Genomic DNA, 21,102 nt, shown 5'->3' on the forward strand with positions numbered 1-21,102 from the left:
TTAAACATCCCTGGATTAAATAGAATTTAACCTATTAGCCATTAGAAACACAATGGATCTTTTGCAAACATTGGATCTTTAATTAATTGCAGCCAATTCTTATATTTGTGTGTCCCTCCCAGCTTGTAATGAATGAGCCACTTTGTGATGCACTTTTAGGTTTTTGCAGCTGGTGAAGCATTTCACTTCTGCTTCTATATAAAAGCGCTTTTTATTCAGATGAAGAAATTGCTATAGCGACATATTGAATGATTTCCATGCCGCCTGGGATTATTTCCCGCCTTTTTGCTTTGCTCCGCCCCCTCTCCAACCGTCAAAGGACTTTCCCGCCTCCTGATTGGCCGATAGCAATGCCAATCGAGGCGAAGGTGTTCTTTCTCGTGAAGGGCTGAGGTGATTTCTATCCCGGCGTTTCCCGCCTCATCTGGATCCCTCCCACCTCAGACACGCTGGAGCCGTGACCCACGTGTGCCCGTTTCTGATTCTGACGTTATATGGGTGAACATGAGGGTTAGATCTAATTCTCCCCTTCTCAAGGGTCGCCAAAGGACTCGTTCTACCACTCTCATCGCCCGCCGGCAAGGGCAAACGAAAGGTCGGCACGCAGGCTGCCAATCCTAATAGTCCCGCCTCCTGCATGGAACTTGCCGGCGGGGGGGTTGGAGGAGGGGGCGCGAGCGGCGAAATGCGTAGCCCAGATTACCCACCGGGGTGACCGATAGGTCGGGCCGTCTGCCAATCCAAATAGTCCCGCCCGCCTCATGGAATCTACTGGGAGGGAAGGAGGGGGAGATTGAGAGAAGAGGAGGATTGGGAGAAGGGTGCGCGGAGGCTGCCGCCAATCAGCGACGGTCGGCTGGCGCGAGCGGCGAAACGCGGCGCAACGCGGCGCTCTGATAGGGCGGCGCCTCCGCTTATATATATATATACACGCGCCGCGGAGAGGACCGCGTGCAGTGGAGGGAAGAGAGAGCGAGGTGGAAGGTTGCGCCTCTCGTTTTACGGGTGAGGTTACGCAAGGGCGGGGCTGCGGGGAAGGGCGGGGTCTGTGGGTGTCACGTATTTCGTTCAACGAGCTGCCCTTCGCGGGGGAAGAACCGGCCGGAGAAGGTGAAACACCGCGCGCGGCAGCAGAATGGGTGGTGGTGGGGGACTTTTTTGCATGCATGCACCATGGACGCCTGCATTGCATGCTCCCCTTTTGGCTGCAGGACTCGCCTGGCCTGTTAGGAAGCTTTGCTTGCCCGGGGGAGAGAAAGAAGGACAGCCGCTGCGAAGACCCGGTTGCTGCGGCCTGCACCATGTGCTCTTGGCGAGGCCATTTTGGACGCCGAGAAGAAGGGGTTGGGGGCGGCTCTCCCTCCAAGCAGCCCCAGGACAGGACTCGCGTGGGCGTGGGAAGGGGGACTCGCGTGGAGCGCTTGGCTGGCCGCCACGTGTCTTTTGAGCACGTGGCCCAGCAACATCCTCACCTTGGAGGAAAAGGAGGGTGAGCCCGGGGGGCTCCCGGTTGCCGCTTCTGTCCTTGCACGGGCGAAACACCCCCCCTCCCCCGAATAAGCACCTAAATATATATTGCAGGCGGTTAATTTATATTACAGCCTCGACATATGTGCTGTGCAAAGTGTCTCTGGGTGGCTTGCAATAGATAAGACAAGGCTGTCCAATCTTGGCAACTTTTAAGGCCTGGGGACTCCCAACTCTCAAGAGTTCTCCAGCCAGCTCTGCTTTTGACACCTGGGGACTCCAAGCAGAGCTGGCTGGGGAATTCTGGGAGTTGATCACACGCACACCTCCCTTACCTGCACAGCCTTGGCATAAAGCATTGATACAATAGTATGGAGGTGTCCAGAATGATGCTTTTTGCACCTATGTTGGCCACCACCCTAGGAAAGTAACATTTTAAAAAGGAAATGTTGGTTTGATTAAAGCTTGTGTTGGATTTGGGGGTGTGGTGGAGAACTGCCAATGCAGTGACATTGAGGATTCAGTTCCTCCTTGAGCCACAGTTTCCTCCAATGGCTTAAGGTGCTTTGAAGTTAAAACTTCCTCTCTGGCCATAATGTATCTTGCAAGTGACCTGTTTGTCCTCTGATGTTGCAGAAATTAGACTCCGGGTCCTTGACAGCCCATCCTTGGAAAACCCGATTAATAGCTCCCTTTTTAAACTTAAGGCAGGGGATGCTGGCTAGTGCTGGCCAGGACGAGTTGAATGTTGGAATCTCTTTTAATGTCTTAAAGGAGGAAGCTGTGTAGCTCTCAATTAGCACTAGACTTTGGTGGTTGCTGCAAATGAATTGCAGCCCTGGCTGATGGTTTTACTGAGTAAATTAAAATTGTTGCGCTTCTAAGCCATGATTTAGCAACTTTAAGTGAGTTTAAGAGCCACTTTCATTGTCCCCCCCCCCCCCCCCCCAGGCAAGGAAGGAGGAAATTAGTGAGTTCTAATTCTGTCTTTAGGTGTGAAAAAGCTGGTTAAGTGACTTTTGGCCAGTCCCTCCGTCTCAACCCAACCTACCTCGCTGGGTTGTTTTATGAGGGAAAGGCAAATAAGTGATGTTTTCAGCCTTGGGTTATTTATAAGAATAAAGGGGATAAAAATCTAAACCCCATGTAATTGAATTATATAACAGCTGACTTATAAATTAGTTCATTTTATAATTTACTGATAATTATCAGTTTACATTATAAAAAGTATAATTATCAAGTGAATTATAAAATTAAATAACTTATATAAGTTTAGATTGTTTTAAAATCAGTTTTTTATAATGCAAACTAAAAAGCTGAACTAAGGAAACTACATCTTTAGTATTCTGTGTCCACCCTCTCTCTTTAATGTTAGAATGTTTGTAAAGATTAGTTTGCTTCTAATCAGAACGAAGGGCTTTGTGGTTTATGATAGTTTAGGAACAGTTTCCTGCTATCCCTATGCCTACTCCAATCCTCATCCTTTCCATTATATTGCTTGTCTTTTCCTGTGACCTGAGTCAGCACTTGAATTGTCCACCATAACCTTATTTTTCCTTTCTTAATCATGGGTAAGACTAGTTCTTTGGGAGAAGCTATTTTTCCTGATATGCATCCCTTTATAGTACACCTGATAACACTTGGAATGGAAAATAGAATTTAATGTCAACCTAAAGTTTGTGAAGTTGCAGACATGGTCATTGTAAGGGCTGACTCTAACAAATAGATTTGTACAGGAGACTGTTAGTTTAAGTCTCCCCTTAAGGAAATTTATCTTTAAATATTACTTAAGTAATAAAATTACTTAAAAGTAAAAAGTAAATTTAGTAAAATTACTTAAAAACCTATGGAGGAAGTAAGTTGCTTTAAAACCTATGGGGGAAGTAGCATAAATGCTAGATATACATATAAAGCATTTATGCTACTTCATCGGTTTTAAAGCACACGCTTTAAACACACTCTACAAATATATGTTTGAACATGCTATCAAGTATGCTTTCCTGGTGTAATACAATAGTAAAGTTTTATATACAGAATGTTTTTAATTTAACAGTTTTATCGGTATCGCACAAATGCAGTCAAATATTTTATTTTTTGCATTTTTTAAAACTTGCATTAAAACAAAATAATTTGGGCAGTTAGTATAATATTAGGAAGCCCTGTATGTATAAATGCATTTGTTTTTGAAGAAATGCAAATAATTTTGTTAGGAGATTCAGCATAGTGTTTGAATGTAGAAAATTTGAATAGATGTCAGCTGGACCTGCTCATCTGTCATTTCTCACAAATAAAGGCATCAGTGTATGTGGGAGAAATCCTTGCTTGGGCTTAAAGATATTGAAAACTATTTTAATACTTTGAAATGCATAAGGTTCTCTCTGTTTCTATGTGCCCCCCCCCCCCACACACACCATGGCTTTATACATGCTTGCCAAATGAAGATTAACTTCTAATTGTTGCAACTACTTTAAACTGGATAGATAACGCCAACTGCGGTCATACTTTTATGAATGTGAAATATTTGAATATTTAGTATATCTTGCTATCAGACGCAGTGACTTTCTAAATATCAGGAGCTTGCTGTGTTCAAGTGGCAATGGATTCCTTTCTGCACCGTTGACCTGTGTGCAAAAATTAGCCATTATCAAAGATAATTTCTCACACTGATCCACAAATGCTTTTGTCTTATTTGTATAAATGCAAATTAGAGTTCCTTATTTTAGTTAATCTAGAAGGGAAATAGAAAGCCGCAGTTTGCTGCTTCCTCCGAAAACAGTCGGTAAGAGCATATAAAATGTATGAAGCTATTAAATATGTTGCAGTAAGTAAAGATAAATCTGAAAGGCTTGTTACAAAAGAAGACTGTACGTTCCACTTATTCCATTTTTATACTATGAAGTCCTGTTCAAATTTGCAGTGGCCTATTTCTTCATATCTTCTCCTGAAAAGGCGGGGTCTGATTTGCTTCATATCTTATGCATAGCAGTCCAAACTAATCAGAATGCATCCAGCTTTCCGTGAAACAGTTAATCTGTTCTAGCCAGAACATGTGCAAGCCCCAAGCTTTTGCCAAGAATTAAGATTTCTATCGTTGCCCTGCAACTTGAGAATGGCTTCTCGTTTAGCTGTAAAAATTGCTCTCATTCCGTTGATTCTAAATATGCAATCGTCTAAATACCTTTTGGGTTTTTTTTCTTAAAGAACAAAGCATGGAAGTGACTGAAACCTCGCATTTGAGCCCTAAACTTGTTGCTAAGTGAAACATTTGTTAGGTCATTTTTGCCCCATTTTATGACCTTTCCTGTCCACCGTTGTTAAGTAAAACATGGCAAATGTTTTTAAATGTTCTTAAGTGAATCTAGCTTCCCTGTCGCTTGCCAGAAGGTCCCAAAAGGGGATCACATGACAGCCATCATAAATACAAGCCAGCATCCAAATTTTGATCATGTAGCCGTGGGGAGCCTGCAGTGTGTCATAAGTGTGAAAAAGAGTCTTAAGTCACTTTTTAAAATGCCGTTTTAACTTTAAACAGTCATTAAACGAACCGAAGAAAGTATGCAAGTTTGGGGTGGGGGTGAAACAAGGGTCTGAGATAGGAGCATTGGGAATTGAAGTCTGAACAATTTGGTGCAGGACAGAATGGACCTCATCAGCTGCTCTGAAAGGCAGCACTCGGTGTACCTTATGCAGAAGTGGCTGAAAGTCAAACCCTTGTTTAAAATGCAGGCAGGCCAGCTGGAAACAATACAGGCAGTCCTTGAGTTATGACCACAATTGAGCCCTAAATATATGTTGCTAACTGAAACCTTTGTTACCCCCATGTTGAGTTACCTATAAAAAAGCAGGGGAAAGTTATAAGGACAATAACACCGTCCTTCACTTACAACCACACCTGAATCCAAAATTTCTATGGCTAAGCGAGACCTCGGCTAAGTAAGGTCGCGGCCAAGCATCCAAATTTTGATCACATGCATGGGGGATGCTGCACCGGTGGTAAGTCCCTATTTCAGTGCTGTTGTAATTTTAAATGGTCACTAAATGAATTGTTGTAAGTTGACTACCTGTAGGAAGCCTCCCCCCCCCCAAAAAAAAATAGGGGTGGGTTTTTTTCCCCTTTGTAGTGGACTTTGTTCAAAGCAGCTTGTAATAAAACCAATTATCAAAAACAAAGCAAGTTAATTCAAGACCAGCAATACTTTGGTAGCTTCCATATCCCAGTAAGGTGGACTTAATGTTAGTATTTTAATACCGGTAGTCCTTGACTTAGCAGCAGTTCATTTAATGACCGGAGTTAAGTAGCACTGACAAAAGGGACGTATGACCATGTTTCACACCATTGCAGTATCCCTCTAGTCACGTGATCAGAATTCAGACACTTGGCAACTGGCTCATATTTACGACGGTTGCAGTGTCCTGGGGTCATGCGATCCCCTTTTGCGACCTTCTAGGAGCAAAGTCAGTGGGGAAGCTGCCTTCACTCCACAACCCCATCACTAGCTTAAGAATTGCAATCTTTAGTTTACTTCATTGTCAGTGCACCTGTTACAACAAAATTAAATGCTGTCTTGGTGTACATTACAACTATAAAAATAAAAATACAAACACACATCCTTCACATTCTGTATAATTGAAATTTAAAACCTGTTATTGCATTAATATTGCACTATACCATATAATTCAATATAGTTGCTGCCCTGGGATAGAAGCTGTTTTTCAGCCTGCTTGTCCTTGTTTTTATTGCCCTGTACCGTCTGCCAGATGGTAATAGTTTAAAAAAAAAAAGGGTGCCCAGGATGAGATGGATCTTTAAGGATGTTTTGAACTTTCTTAAGGCAGGGGGAGCTATAAAGCTCTTCCAAAGAGGGGAGAGGGCAACCCGTGACCCTCTGGGCAACGCGAGGTGAAACACTGCAATTCTCCACTAACAACTCTGGCAAGAAAAGTCATAAAATGGAACAGAACTGATTTAACAGCTGCCTTGTTTAGCAGCAGAATTCTGGGGCTCAATTGTGTTCATAAGAAGTCAAGGACAGCCTGCAAATCACTGTCTAATAAGCGTTAAGGGTAGGGCAGGGGTGTCCAAACTTGAGAACTTTAAGACTTGTGGACTTCAATTCCCAGAATTCTGGGAGTTGAAGTCCACAAGTCTTAAAGTTCTCAAGTTTGGACACCCCTGGGGTAGGGGAAGGAAGGGACGTAATTGACAGTGTTTGTCTATGTGAGATGATCTCATTGCAATTTAAAAGCCATTTGTGGCCTTCTGAGTATCTCGGTAGCTCTCAGCTGGCTCTGTGCCTTGAAATGCTGGTATCTGCAAAAAAGAAAAACCTGAGATGGGAAAAGGGCGTCTGTTTGTTCTCCACTGCTCTGTTTCTAGTGCTAATCCTGCTTTTATTGAGATCTTTTAATCCCCAGAATTTGTCCCAAGCCTACATTTATGTTGATTTTGTTTTATTTCCTGTTTAGCGCAGTTTGTGGGAAAATAACTCTCTGCCTGTGCATTACAAGTTTGCATACAGTTTACAATGGGGAATGCAAACCTTATTTTCTAGATTTTGCTGAAAGCCGCCCCGGCTATACGAGGCTCTTGAAGCCTCAGGCCTAGGCTGCCCATTGCTGTCATGAAATGCAAGAACACGTTAGCCACCCTTAAAGTTGGACTAATTCCCTGGGGTTGGGTCCTATGTTTTACATCTGAGTAGCGAGAGCGGTGCCACCTGCAGAAGTGTTCTGCTTTCTCACAGTTGCCAGGTTATTGATAGCAGAATGTCAATAAACCTGGACTTGAGCTAATGCCTGGAAACAGTATCATTCATCAATAATACCAATAATACCGTAACTGCAAAAGCAATGGGTGTGGTTGGTGAATCTATGGGAAACAGATGCTGTGTTCTAATATCATTCAACAAAATAACAGAGTTGGAAGGGACCTTGGAGGTCTTCTACTCCTGCTCAGCAAGAGACTCTACATCATTTCAGAGAAATGTTGTCCGGTCCCTTTTTAAAAGGGGTGTTGCAGCACCCACAACTTCTGGAGACAAGTTGTTCCACTGGTTAATAGTTCTCACTGCCAGGAAATTCCTCCTTAGTTCTAAGTTGCTTCTCTCCTTGATTAGTTTCCACCCGTTGCTTCTTGTCCTGCCCTCAGGTGCCTTGGAGAATAGCTTGACTCCCTCTTCTTTGGGGCAACCCCTGAGATATTGGAAGACTGCTATCATGTCTCCCCTGGTCCTTCTTTCTATTAAACTAGAGATACCCAATTCCTGCAAACGTTCTTTATATGTTTTAGCCTTCATGTAATCTAGTGTACAAGTTGTATGTTAAATGTACACTACATTAAACGTAATCCAAGATACAAGCTGCACATTAAACTTGTACAACCCAGAGTGTTGCATTAATACAATTGCATTATAAAATAAATTGTAATACTTTCTAGAGGCTTGATGGCTATAACTTGTTAAATTAGCCTTCATGCCAATGAAGCATTGCTAAGAAACTATGTTTTCTGACTTCTAGGTACCAGTTAAGTAGCTGAAGAAATCTGGAATTATGGATCACGCCAGGAAAGCAATATTTAACATGGTAAGGCTGTTTATGTATATGAGAGTGAATGTGCCAGAGTAAGGTTAGAATAACGTTGTCTATACACTTTAACCCCATCCGTCATCTGTTTTCAATCCACTGTGGTAGACAGTTAGTCCCTAGTTAGCCGCCCCTTGTTCAGCGACTGTTATGACTGGTCCTCAAAGTTCTGACCGTCTCAGCGCTTGGCTGTAGGCATAATTTTGTATTTACTCTGTCATGTTTATGTAGTGTATATTGGAGGTAGAGACCCTTTGAGAGCTGGGTGCAACGAAATTCCATTTTAATATATGCCGATTAGGGTACATTCAGAGTCACAAAGTTATTCTAAGTCAGTAGCCACTTGCCTGCCTGCTGGCCTACCCCCTGGGACTTGCAACTTTCCCTTGGCTTCCTCACTGACTTGGTTGTTGGAAGCTGGCAGGTTACAAGGAGGTGCTCGCTTAACAACAATAATGATATGGTGTCACGCATTTTGCCTACATTAGCCAAGGAAATTCCACACCCAATTGTTATTGTAACTCAAGGACCACTTGCAGCCACAAGCTCCTTCCATTACAGGAGGTCCCTGGTTCCTTTGCCAATCGGAATGCTGTTAAGGCCTGCTTAAAATTGCTGAATGTTTATTGGCTAACCAGCGCACCTGGTGTGCCTGGTTTTTACTCCTACAGGAAGCTAGCTGAGAGCACGTCAGACCACAATGTAATTAGCCCTTGAGAAGCGCCCCAGGCAGCAAGGAGGAACAGTGAGGCAATCTCTGATTTAATTTAATGCTAGCTTCATTTCAGGGCTGTTGAAATGTGTGTAGAAAGAACTGTTTCAGCTCCTGTGACTGCAACACAATAGAGAGAGAATAAAAGAGAGCCAGTGATTTGTTCTAGTGATGAAGACACCAGGCTAAAAACTAGGAAACGGTGAGTTTTAGTCCTGCCTTAGGCATGAAAGCAGGCTGGGTGACTTTGGGCCAATCACCAGGAGACTGGGAGTTCTAGTCCCGCCTTAGGCATGAAAGCCAGCTGGATGACTTTGGGCCAATCACCAGGAGACTGTGAGTTCTAGTCCCGCCTTAGGCACTAATACAGGCTGGCTGACTTTGGGCCAATCACCAGGAGACTGGGAGTTCTAGTCCCGCCTTAGGTACAGAAATCAGCTGGGTGACTTTGGGCCAATCACCAGGAGACTGGGAGTTCTAGTCCCGCCTTAGGTACAGAAATCAGCTGGGTGACTTTGGGCCAATCACCAGGAGACTGTGAGTTCTAGTCCCGCCTTAGGCACTAATACAGGCTGGCTGACTTTGGGCCAATCACCAGGAGACTGTGAGTTCTAGTCCCGCCTTAGGCATGAAAGCCAGCTGGATGACTTTGGGCCATTCACCAGGAGACGTGGGTTCTAGTCCCGTGAAAGCCAGCTGGGTGACTTTGGGCTAATTGCCAGAAGCTAAACAAGACAAAAAAAATATGCATTAACAACATGCAAATAAATTACACAATTGATGTATAAAATTTTAAGATTGGAATCTTGAGGGAAGAAGTGATTAATTAGCAGCATCTTAAATGCTGCAAGAGGGAGCCAGGTATATCTTGGTATGTACCAATGTGTCAAACCTCTGACAACGAGTGCACCTTCCGAAGCACCTCTAAATCTGAATAGCTGGGGAGATTTTAGTAATTTAAAGTACCACCCAGTTTCATCAATTCTTATCAGTTATCAGCCAAAGGCTCCTGTGCATAAAATTATAGCTATTACACTCCTCCACTTTCACTAGAACAGAGGTCTTCAAACTTGCAACTTTCAGACTTGTGGACTTCAACTCCCAGAATTCTGGGAGTCCTCGGGTTGCAACCACAATTGAGCCCCAAAATTGATGCTGTCTAAACCTTTCCAGCTGACCAGCACAGTCAATGGGGGAAGCTACGTTTTCTTAATGTTTTCATTTGCTTAGCAACTGCAATGATTCACATAACTCTGGTCGTAAAATGGAGCTCAACTCCACTCTTGCTTAGCAATGTAAATTTTGGGTTCTCTTCTGGCTGTAAGTTGAGGACAAATTGTAACTGAGTCAACAACAGGCCTTCCTGCTTAGTTAGGATTAAAATAAAAAAGAGACTAACTTTATATTTATTTACAATAAATATAATAAAAAAGAATAACTTTATTGTCACTTTGAATGTACACCAATCGGCATACGTTAAAATGAATTTTCTTGCATTCAGTTCTCAAAGGGTCACCACCTCCAACATACACTACATAAACATGGCAAAATAAATAAATAATAAATGCAAAATTATGCATATCCCACATATATTCTATGACACAGAAAAAACAATCATCTAGTTTGGATGTATACATGTACATGGCAAGAAAAATGAATTTTGTGAGATTACCAGACAGTTGGCCTAGGGAACAAAGTAATTCCAGGATCTGGTAAAAGTCCTGCTAGAAATACTTCGAAACCTCCTCCCAGAGGGGGGGGGGGAGGAAAGGAAGGTGGCAACAGAAACAGACTGTGAGTTGTGTGTGTGTGGAGGGTCTTTAAAGATGCTTTGAGCTCTAAGCACATAGTGCTTATAAGCAGCATCCTGAATAAGGGGAGCCAAGCTTCCTATAATCTTCTCCACTCCTCACCATTCTCTATAGGGACTTTCTATCTGAGGCACTGCTGCCACCAAACCAAATAGGGATGCAGTTTGTTAAAACACTCTCAATGGTGCCTCTGTATAAAAGTGGCCAGGTAAGAAGGAGAAGGATGTGCTCTCCTTCTGAATTTACATTCCTCCAAGAAACAGGACATGACAAAATTTACCTACCGCCATTAGAATAGCAAAAGACACAAGGCTCACTACATTGCACAACCCCCTGGAGCATCTCAAACGCGAAACCTCAGAAACCTATAAAGATCTGTCCATCCATTCACCCATTTTGACGTAGCGCTTATGAGCCGCGTCCTGCGTAACAGGAAGTGAGGTTGTACCGCTTTGTACAAGAAAGGACAACTTGTTTTTTCACACTTGTAAGATCGAATCTCCTCTCTCTAGTTCGGCGCAGAGCCCCTCTCCTACACTCGCTTCAGTTTGGCCCGGCAGCCGGACGGGGACAGCAGCCGCGTGGAAATGAAACTCTCAGCCGAGGAAGAGGAAGCAGGGGAGAACGGCATGATGGACCATCTGCCCCCCAGGAAGGCCAAATCCAGGATCCATCGGCACCTCTGCTGTATGGGTGGCGGGGTGGCCCTCCTTTTCCTAATAGGTAAGATGAGCAGAGAAGCGCAATGGGCCGCTGGGTGGCAAGAAAGTGACCCGAACTCAATTATATATATATGTGTGTGTGTAAAAATGAATATAGAGACTATGATGAATAGACAAATGTTAAATAGCAATTATAAGAATATATATCTATGAATGGATTTGAAAGGGAAAGATAAAAAAAAATATTAAAAAAAGAAAGAAAATGTTTCCCTTCTCATCCAAGAAGGTTCTTCACTTCTAACTTCAGAAGAAGCTTTCTTGGATGAGAGGGGAAAGGCTTTCCAAGACAATAACTAAGCAAGTCCAGTTGCCTTGGGATCTTTTCAACGCTGCAGCTGTGGGTGAATTGTGCCTTTCTTTTTTTCAATGTTAGGCCTTCCCCCAGTAGATCCTGATGTCTTCCCTCTGCTCCCCTTTTGCAGGATTTTTGTTTGGCTACATAAGTTTCCGTGCCCGGATGCCACCAGCGCCAAAGTGTAGCAATGGCGCGGCATCATCGAGTCATGGGGCCTATCCGTCTGAATATTCTGAAGCCAACAATCCCCCATCCGATCCAATGCTCTACTGGGGAGACCTGAAGAAATTACTGAACGATCGGCTGGCCCAGGCCACCTTCCAAGAGATGATCCGGTAAGGATTTCCTTGATCGTCCCTTCGAATGTAGAAGAAGGTTCTAGGATGTGGATAGCCGTGGGTGTGCTACATTGGATGCAGAATAACAGAGTTGGAAGGGACCTTGAAGGTCTTCTAGTCCTACCTTATACCTTTTCAGACAAATATTTGGGCAGTCTCTTCTTAAAAACATCCAGTGATGGGGCACTATAATTTCTGAAGTTCAGTGATCGCTCGCAGGAAATTTCTCCTTAGTTTTAGGTTGCTTCTCTCCTTGATTAGTTTCCATCTGTTGCTTCTTGCTCCGTTCCTGCCTTCGGGTGCTTTGGAGAATAGTTTGAATCTGGCAGCCTCTCAAATACTGGAAGACTGCTATCGTGTCACCCGTAGTCCTTCTTTCATTAAACTAGACAAATCCAATTCCCACAATTGTTCATATATTTTAGCTTCCAGTTCCCTAATCTTCTTTGTTGCTCTTCTTTGCACTCTTTCTAGGATCTCAGCATTTTTTTTTTTTATCATGGCGACCAAAAATGGATGCAATATTCCAAGTGGGGTCTTACTAAGTCTTTAGTAACAGCGCTAGCCCTTAGAATTATATATCATTTCACAGTTCTTTTACAACCCTCTTTGTGAGGTTTACAGAGTCAGCCTCTTCCCCCCCAACAATCTGGGTCCTCATTATACCTACCTGGGAAGGATGGAAGGCTGAGTCAACCTTGAGCCGGTCAGGATCGAACTGCCAAACCTCTGGCAGGCAGCAGAATTAGCCTGCAGTACTGCATTGTAATCACGGTGCCATCCCTTTATAAAGTGGCCTTAACAGTTTGTGCGAAGACGATGGCCTGTTAGAATTCCTGACTTTTGATTCCTTTGCTTCCCTTGCAGGAAAGTATCCTCTGAGAACCACGAAGCGGGCAGTGTACAGGACGAGGTCCTGGCCTATGACATCCACAAACAGTTACAGTCTTACAACTTGGACAAAGTCTGGGATGATGAGCATTATGTCCGTCTCCAAACCAGGTAGGGAGTTTTGTCTCCATTTGGGAAGATGACACAAGCGATGCTTATTTAATGTCCCATCTGGCCATGTGACATTACATTGTAGGACCAATTGCTGCGATCGCTGCTTGTGGTCTTGGTTTTTTTGTCTGTTTGTTTTACGTAGCTTTTTCCTTTCTTATCAGAGTTACCTATTTTAGATAGGCAGCCTTGTCAATTGAAATAGATCCTTTTAAAATGCGGCTTGATAGATGATTGATAGATGTAGTAGGTAGATAAATGATAGATAGATTGATAGATGATAGATAGATAGATGATAGATAGATAGATAGATAGATAGATAGATGATAGATGTAGTAGGTAGATAGATACATATATAGGTAGATAGATAGAGTAGAATAGAAAGAAAGATAGATAGATAGATAGATAGATAGATAGATAGATAGATAGATAGATGATAGATAGACAGACAGACAGACAGACAGACAGATACATTAGATAGATAGACAAACAAATCGACAGACAGACCAATACATGGATGGATGGAAGGATGGATTTATGGATGAATGGATGGATGGAGTGGATAAACGGGGTAGAATAGATAGATAGATAGATAGATAGATAGATTGATAGATAGATAGATAGATGATAGATGGATGGATGGATAGATAGATAGATAGATAGATAGATAGATAGATAGATTGATAGATAGAAAGACCAATAGATACATTAGATAGATAGACAAACAAACAGACAGACAGACCAATAGATGGATGGATGGAAGGGTGGATTTATGGATGGAGTGGATAAATAGACAGATAAATAGATGATAGATAGATAGGTAGACAGACAGACAGATAGATAGATAGATGATAGATAGATAAAAAATAAAAAATAAAATGCCGTTTGGAAGCATGCAGTGACGGCCACAATGCTATTTTCTAGGTCTTCAAATGTAATTTCTTTGGAAGATGCGATGAACACAATGGTGGAGATGCCCAGTGCTTTTGTAGCCTACAGTGAAAACGGCCAGGTTTCGGTAAGTCCCTCCGAGAGCTCAGTAGCTTTATTCTCCCCAAATGGACACCCGTCAAAAAAGGTTTAGAAAAAGTTTCCCCCAAGGGTTTCTCTTTGTGGTAAAATCGTGCTTGGGGGAAATATACCTGTAGTTGTCAAGGGTTAGAAGCGAGTATTTTTTTTAAAAAAAAGTTAATATTTCTACACTATAAAATTCTGTGTGTGTGTGTGTATTACTACATAGCAATGCACACACCTAATAAAATAGTATATGTGTGTGTGTTATTATAGATATAGTAATGTACATTCACACAAAATACTATTTTATAGTATAAAAATACTATAAAATAGTATGTGTGTGTGTTACTATATCTATGGTAATGCACACAATACTAAAATAGTTTTGTGTGTGTATTACTATAGTTAGAAGTAACCCCCACACACGGTACTATTTTATGGTGGTTGTTTTTTGCCAAACCACATAGGCCTGTATTATCTTCCGTCCTCATCTTTTCCTATTCCATTTTTCCTATTCACCTATTTCCTTGGCTTCTTATGACTATGACTTTCTTTCTTTGTATTTTGGGGTTTATGTTGTTTTTAATTTGTCATCCTATTATGACTTGGGTCGTTTGCGTATTGAGTATCCCCCTGACACCTCACTTGAGTAATTGCATCTTAGGATTCATGGTGATTGCATTTCGTGATTATGATCGCGGTGTCTCACTTGTTGCTTGTATTGCACACTTGAGAGCTTACGCACCGGAGACAAATTCCTTGTGGTTGTGCAATTGCACACGGCCAATAGAAGAGTAAAGAATTGTATTACGTTAATTTCTGCAAAGATTTTTTTCCTTTATCCAGAGAAACTGGAGGTGGAACACCCCCCCAAAATCTCATTGCCTGCCTGCTAAGGTCCACCCCCGATGTTTTATTTTAAGTTTTATTTATTTTTATATGTGGGCTGACTAAATCGCCTCTATTGCAGGGCAAACTGGTTTTCGCGAATTATGGCCGTAAAGAAGATTTCAAAGCCCTCCTGAACAAAGGTATCTCCCTGAATGGCACAGTGGTCATTGTGCGAGCTGGCAGCATTACTTTTGCCGAGAAGGTAAAATTGTTTTTATTTATTCCCCATTTAGAAATCACTGATTGTCCCTCACAAGAGTGTGACTCTGGGCGGTCAGATACAAAAAAGGGACATCAAAAAACTGGACGCTTGTAATGCAAAGCAGGTTAAAACGAGGAGAACATGGTTTAAAATTCAGAATTAAAAAGCAGAATTAAAACCCTGCATTTCTGTGGGCCCCAAGTGAGTTGGCAGAGTTGGGGTCTTGTGAGCAGTGGAAAATGGGACATTCCCCCAAAACACAGAGTGTAAAAATAAGAAAAAGTGGGTGGTGGGGCAACTGGGTGACCGTTGCCATCATCTGTTGTCCAAGCAGGGTCATCTAAAGCAGGGGTGTCCAAACTTGGGAACTTTAAGACTTGTGGACTTCAACTCCCAGAATTCCCCAGCCAGCTGGCTGGGGAATTCTGGGAGTTGAAGTCCACAAGTCTTAAAGTTCCCAAGTTTGGACACCCCTAATCTAAAGTGATGCTATGAATGAGGAAAATTCGACAACGTGTGCATTGTAGGCTTATTGTGCCTGCTTTGGGCGATGCCCTTCCTGTCTCGCTCAATTTATTTATATGTTTATAATATTCAGCAAATGGGATGCCGTGGCCCAGTGGCTAAGACGCAGAGCTTGTTGATCTGAAAGTTCAGCAGTTTGAATCCCTAGCGCCATGTAACGGAGTGAGCTCCCATTATTTGTCCCAGCTTCTGCCAACCTAGCAATTCGAAAGCACGTAAAAAATGCAAGTAGAAACAATAGGAACCACCTTTGGTGGGAAGGGAACAGTGTTCTGTGCGCCTTCGGCGTTGAGTCATGCCGGCCACATGACCACGGAGATGTCTTCGGACAGCGCCGGCTCTTCAGCTTTGAAACAAAGATGAACAAAGTGGTGTCCCATTACTTGACAACTCTGCGTGCCACTCTGCTGCTTTTCCACATCCCATTAAAAAAAAACCACCCCAATGTCTCCCTCTAGGTTGCCTACGCCAAAGCACGGGGCGCCGTAGGGGTGTTGATCTACCCGGATCCTGCTGATTACAGGAGCCTTGGAGAAACTGTGGCTCTTTTTGGACACGTGAGTTTTGACCCGTTTTCTTGTTGGTGACCTTCGGTGCCTCCTTTTAAGCAGGAACTCTCTCCCAACTTTTCAACAGCCGTGGACTACAGCTCCCAGAATTTCCCGAGCCGGCCATGTTAAGAGAGTCACACGGCGGTTAAACAAATCTGTCTTCCCCGTAGATTTTGTTCATCAGTGTATCACGTGACTCTGGAACATTGCAACCGTCATAAGTACATGCCAGTTGCCAAGTCTCTAGATTTTGATCATGTAATCCTGGGGAGGCTGCAATGGCCGTACGTGTAAAAAAACGGCCCTCGGTGACTTTCTTCAGTGCCGTAACTTCAAGCGGCCACTAAACGAACGGTTGTAAGCTGAGGACTACCTGTAGGGCAGACCCTGAGCCAGTGAGACTTCGGAGCTGGTGGCATGAAGGATGTGGGAGGAAACGCTCAATTTATTTGCTTTTGTGGTGCGTCTTTTTTTCTGAAATCCTCCTTTTGCCTTGCAGGCTCATCTTGGTACTGGTGATCCTTATACCCCTGGCTTCCCTTCTTTCAACCACACTCAGTTCCCCCCTGTCCAGTCTTCGGCCCTCCCCGGCATCCCCGTCGCAAGTATTTCGACTTTGGGTGCAAAAAAATTAATCAGGTAACTGTCCACCTGTTTTGAGACTTCTTGTCAGTAGATTTGAGTGTCGCTGACAGTGAGACTGATAAAACTCTGTTATTTCAACCGTTGTCCCCTCCCTCTCTGCACGAGAATCAGAAAATGAAGCTGAGAAATAGAAATTCCACTGTGCAAACTTCTTGTTAGTGACAGATACAGCTGCAACACAACCATCACCATTTCCCGGGGGGGGGGGGGGATGATTGATAAAAATTAGGCTTCTCACCCCATAGCAGTTAAACGAAAAAGGACAATAGCCTTTTAAGTCTAAGCCCTTAGACTTATATACCGCTTCACCCTGCTTTACAGCTCTACTGTAAGCGGTTTACAGAGTCGGTCTCTTGCCCCCAACAATCTGGGTCCTCATTTTACCGACCTTGGAAGGATGGAAAGCTAAATCAACCTTGAGCTGGTCAGGATCGAACTGCTGGCTGTGGGCAGAGTCAGCCTGCAATTCTGTATTCTAACGAGGGAGGGAGGGAGGAAGGAGATGGGAATAAGAAAAAGAGAGGGAGAGAAGGAAAGAAGAGCAATAGCACTTAAGACTTATATACCGCTTCACAGTGCTTTGCGGTTTTACAGAGTCAGCATATTTGCCCCCAACAATCTGGGTCCTTATTTTACGGATGTCGGAAGGATGGAAGGCTGAGTCAACCTTGAGCTGGTCAGGATTGAACTCTTGACTCTGGGCAGAGTCAGACTGCCTTTTAACCACTGCCTCCACGGGAGGGAGGGAGGGCAATAGCACTTAAGACTTCTATACCGCTTCATGGTGCTTTCAAGTCCTCTCTAAGCGGTTTGCAGAGTCAGCCTCTTGACCCTCAACAATCTGGGTCCTCATTTTACCGACCTCGGAAGGACGGAAGGCTGAGTCAACCTGGAGCCTGCTGAGATTCGAACGGCCAAATTGCAGGCAGCTCTCAGTCAGAAGTAGCCTGCAGTGCTGCATTCTAACCACTGCATCCCCATGGCTCACCACAATACGGGTAGTCCTCGATTTAATGACCACAACTGAGCCCAAAATTTGTGAGATAGTTGTTAAGTGAGCTTTGCTCCATTTAACGACCTTTCTTGTCCAGTTGTCAAGGGAATCCCTATAGTTGTAAAGTTAGTCACACGGTTGTTAAGTGAACCTGGCTTCCCTATTGACTTTGCTTGTCAGAAGATTACAGAAGGCGGATTATGTGACCCTGGGAGACGGCAACTGTCATAAATATGAGTCGATTGCCAAGAGTCATTTTGGCAATTGACTCATATTTATGCCATTTTGATCATGGGGATGCTGTAAGTAAGTGAAAAGGGTCATAAGTCACTTTTGTCGATATCGTTATAACTTTGAATGCTAAACGAATGGTTATAACCGAGGGCTCCCCGTACCCTGTTCCTTGAAATAACGCGCGCGAGAGAGAGAGTTGGTGTTTACTGTGACTTTTCTGAAGATGCCTGAGCATGTCACGGGATGTTGGAGAAGCGTACCTTAGATAATGTAGTGTCAACTCGCAAAGCATCCCTGGCCTGCACTCGAGTTGCCATAAGCAAGGGGGTGGTGAAACCGACAAAGCAACACAGCAGCCAAAGACAGGAGCCCATTCCAAATATATCTTTCTCAAGGCTGTCTCCCAGGGTTACCCACAGTGGCCAGAGGGGAGTGATCTCTACAACCCACGAAATTGCTCCATTGGCGAATGTGATTGATGACACACCCTGGGGGTGGGGGGTGGGTAGGGGGGAAACAGGGTCATAATTGGGCCGTAAATTACATGGGGTCAGAGCTGGCTTTATTTGGGAAGGTGCTGACATGGAGCTCCTAATAAATAACTGGATTTCTTTTGAAGCTTGGCTCAAGGCTCATGATTTAATTAGGGCATCCCTCACGTTGAGCGTGTTAGAGTAACGTGTTCGGTTCTACTTTCAGTGTTCTGGACGGATCAGACTGCCCCACCACATGGCAAGGCACAATCTTTCGCAAGTGTGCTGCCTCCTTGCCCGGAACGAACGTGAGGCTGAAGGTTAACAGCCAAGTGGTCGAGAAGAAAATCCTGAACATCTTCGGTGTGATTAAAGGTTTTGTGGAACCAGGTAAGTTTCTTGGGCTGTGGTGTTTGGGGTCTTAAACACCTTGGCAGCCTTTCTGGTCCTTTGAATCTTCCAGTTGGATCCCCCCCCCCCCCGCCCCCAGGAACCCCAAATCAAAGCATCCCCAAAGTTGGCTCTTTCAGTCTCTCCTGGTATATATTTCTCCAAAACATTTCTCCAAAGCACCCGAGGGTAGAACAAGAAGCAATGGGTGGAAACTAATCAAGGAGAGAAGCAACTTAGACCTAAGGAGAAATTTCATTATACTCGAAACAATTAATCAGTGGAACTCCTTGCCTCCAGAAGTCGTGAATGCTCCAACACTGGAAGTTTTAAAGAAGATGTTAGATATCTATTTGTCTGAAGTGGTGTAGGGTTTCCACGCTTCCTCCCTCCGGGGGCCTCAAGTTTGACACCCCTGTCCCAGACATCGTCACCTTACCTGGTTGCAATTTTGGATTCAGTGAGCCTGCTTTTCCCTTGCAGACCGATACGTGGTGATCGGAGCTCAGCGCGACGCCTGGGAAAGCGGAACGGTGAAATCTGCCGTCGGGACGGCCCTGTTGCTGGAGCTGGCCCACACCATCTCCGGGATGGTCAAGACTGGTAAGGCTTTTGAGAGGAATGGAACAAGAGGAGAAAGTCTGTTCTTTTGCGGGAAGGCGACCTCCCCCCTCCCCCCCCCAACTGAACGGGATCGCTGATTTCTCTCTCCCATGTTTTTCAGATGGCTACAAACCCCACCGGAGCATCATCTTTGCCAGCTGGAGTGCGGGTGAATTCGGAGCCGTTGGTGCCACGGAATGGCTCGAGGTAAGAACTGGGTTTTTTAAAAAAAAGAAATTGGAGACACTTCCATGGTACAGAGCCTTTTTTTTTGTGAGATGTTTGCACTCACCAAAGTCAGAAGTGCTTCCGGGTTGACAGGATTGTTGTTAGTTGTAAAGTTGCGTCCGACCATTGCGGCCCCATGGACAGCTGGACTCCATTAAAGCTCAGGCCGACTGCTTCAGTGACTCCATCCAGCCACTTCTTTCTCTGCTGTCCCCTTCTTCTTTTGCCCTCAATCGTTCCCAGCATTGGGCTCTTCTCCAAGGAGTCTTCCTTCTCAGTAGGTGACCAAAGTACTTGAGATTGATTGATTGATTGATTGATTGATTGATGTTAGTTGCGAAGTCGTGTCCGACCCATCGCGACCCCATGGAAAACGTTCCTCCAGGCCTTCCTGTCCTCTACCATCCTCTGGAGTCCATTGAAGCTCACGCCGACTGCTTCAGTGACTCCATCCAGCCACCTCCTTCTCTGTCATCCCCTCCTTCTTCTTTCACTCTCCATCGTTCCCAGCATGAGGCTCTTCTCCAGGAAGTTCTTCCTTCTCCTTAGGTGGCCAAAGTACTTGAGATGGATGGATGGATAGGTAGGTAGATAGGTAGATGAAAGAGGTAGGTAGGTAGGTAGGTAGGTAGGTAGGTAGGTAGGTAGGTAGGTAGGTAGGTAGGTAGATAGATAGAGATAGATAGATAGATAGATAGATAGATAGATAGATAGATAGATAGATAGATAGATAGATAGATAGATGATAGATAGATAGATAGATAGATAGATAGATAGATAGATAGATAGATAGATAGATGATAGATAGATGATAGATAGATAGATGATAGATAGATAGATAGATAGATAGATAGATGATAGATAGGTATTGTTGTGAGTTGTGCAGTCATGTCCAACCCATTGCAACCCCATAGACAATGTTCCTCCAGGCCTTCCTGTCCTCTTCCATCCTCTGGAGTCCATTTAAGCTCACGCTGACTGCTTGGGTGACTCCATCCATCCACCTCCTTCTCCATCGTCCCCTTCTTCTTTTGCCCTCCATCTTTCCCAGCTTGAGGCTCTTCTCCAGGGAGTCCTTCTTCCTTCTCATCAGGTGGCCAAAGTCTTTGAGTTTCCTCTTCAGGATCTGGCCTTCTAAAGAGCAGGGTGGATCTCCTCCAGGACTGACCGGTTGGATGGCCTTGCAGTCCAATGGACTCAATGCAGGAGTCTTCTCCAGCGCCATAGTTCAAAGGCCTCCATTCTTCGGCGCTCAGCCTTCCTTATGGTCCAACCTTCACAGCCATCCATTGCAACTGAGAAAACAGTAACTTTTCCCAGTTGAAAGGATTAGCCGGTGACATCACCGTTGCCTTGGGAACACCATTGGGGGTGCTCCTTTCACATCCCTGGCAAGGAGCTGGAGTGAAGGATGAGAACTCAA

The 21,102-nt window shown here is 44.1% G+C and overlaps 1 protein-coding gene across 2 annotated transcripts in view; it reads left to right on the plus strand.

Annotated features, from left to right (window-relative positions):
- The first annotated feature begins 919 nt into the window (after positions 1 to 919).
- Positions 920 to 21,102, plus strand: part of TFRC (transferrin receptor) — a 31,104-nt gene continuing 10,921 nt past the window's right edge. The window contains exons 1-12 of one of the 2 annotated variants that reach the window (XM_081953596.1): positions 920 to 1,005; positions 7,984 to 8,049; positions 11,085 to 11,295; positions 11,717 to 11,924; positions 12,795 to 12,929; positions 13,854 to 13,947; positions 14,914 to 15,036; positions 16,020 to 16,118; positions 16,612 to 16,751; positions 18,685 to 18,848; positions 19,332 to 19,451; positions 19,573 to 19,658. In XM_081953596.1, the coding sequence (XP_081809722.1) occupies positions 8,017 to 8,049; positions 11,085 to 11,295; positions 11,717 to 11,924; positions 12,795 to 12,929; positions 13,854 to 13,947; positions 14,914 to 15,036; positions 16,020 to 16,118; positions 16,612 to 16,751; positions 18,685 to 18,848; positions 19,332 to 19,451; positions 19,573 to 19,658 (1,413 nt within the window). In that variant the 5' untranslated portion in view covers positions 920 to 1,005; positions 7,984 to 8,016. Of the gene's footprint in view, positions 1,006 to 1,026; positions 1,111 to 7,983; positions 8,050 to 11,084; positions 11,296 to 11,716; positions 11,925 to 12,794; positions 12,930 to 13,853; positions 13,948 to 14,913; positions 15,037 to 16,019; positions 16,119 to 16,611; positions 16,752 to 18,684; positions 18,849 to 19,331; positions 19,452 to 19,572; positions 19,659 to 21,102 lie in introns of those variants that run through there. The other variant, XM_081953597.1, reaches the window with a different exon arrangement.

The sequence above is a fragment of the Natrix helvetica genome (assembly GCF_964273705.1).
Source record: "Natrix helvetica genome assembly, chromosome: 5".
Classification (NCBI taxonomy): domain Eukaryota; kingdom Metazoa; phylum Chordata; class Lepidosauria; order Squamata; family Natricidae; genus Natrix; species Natrix helvetica.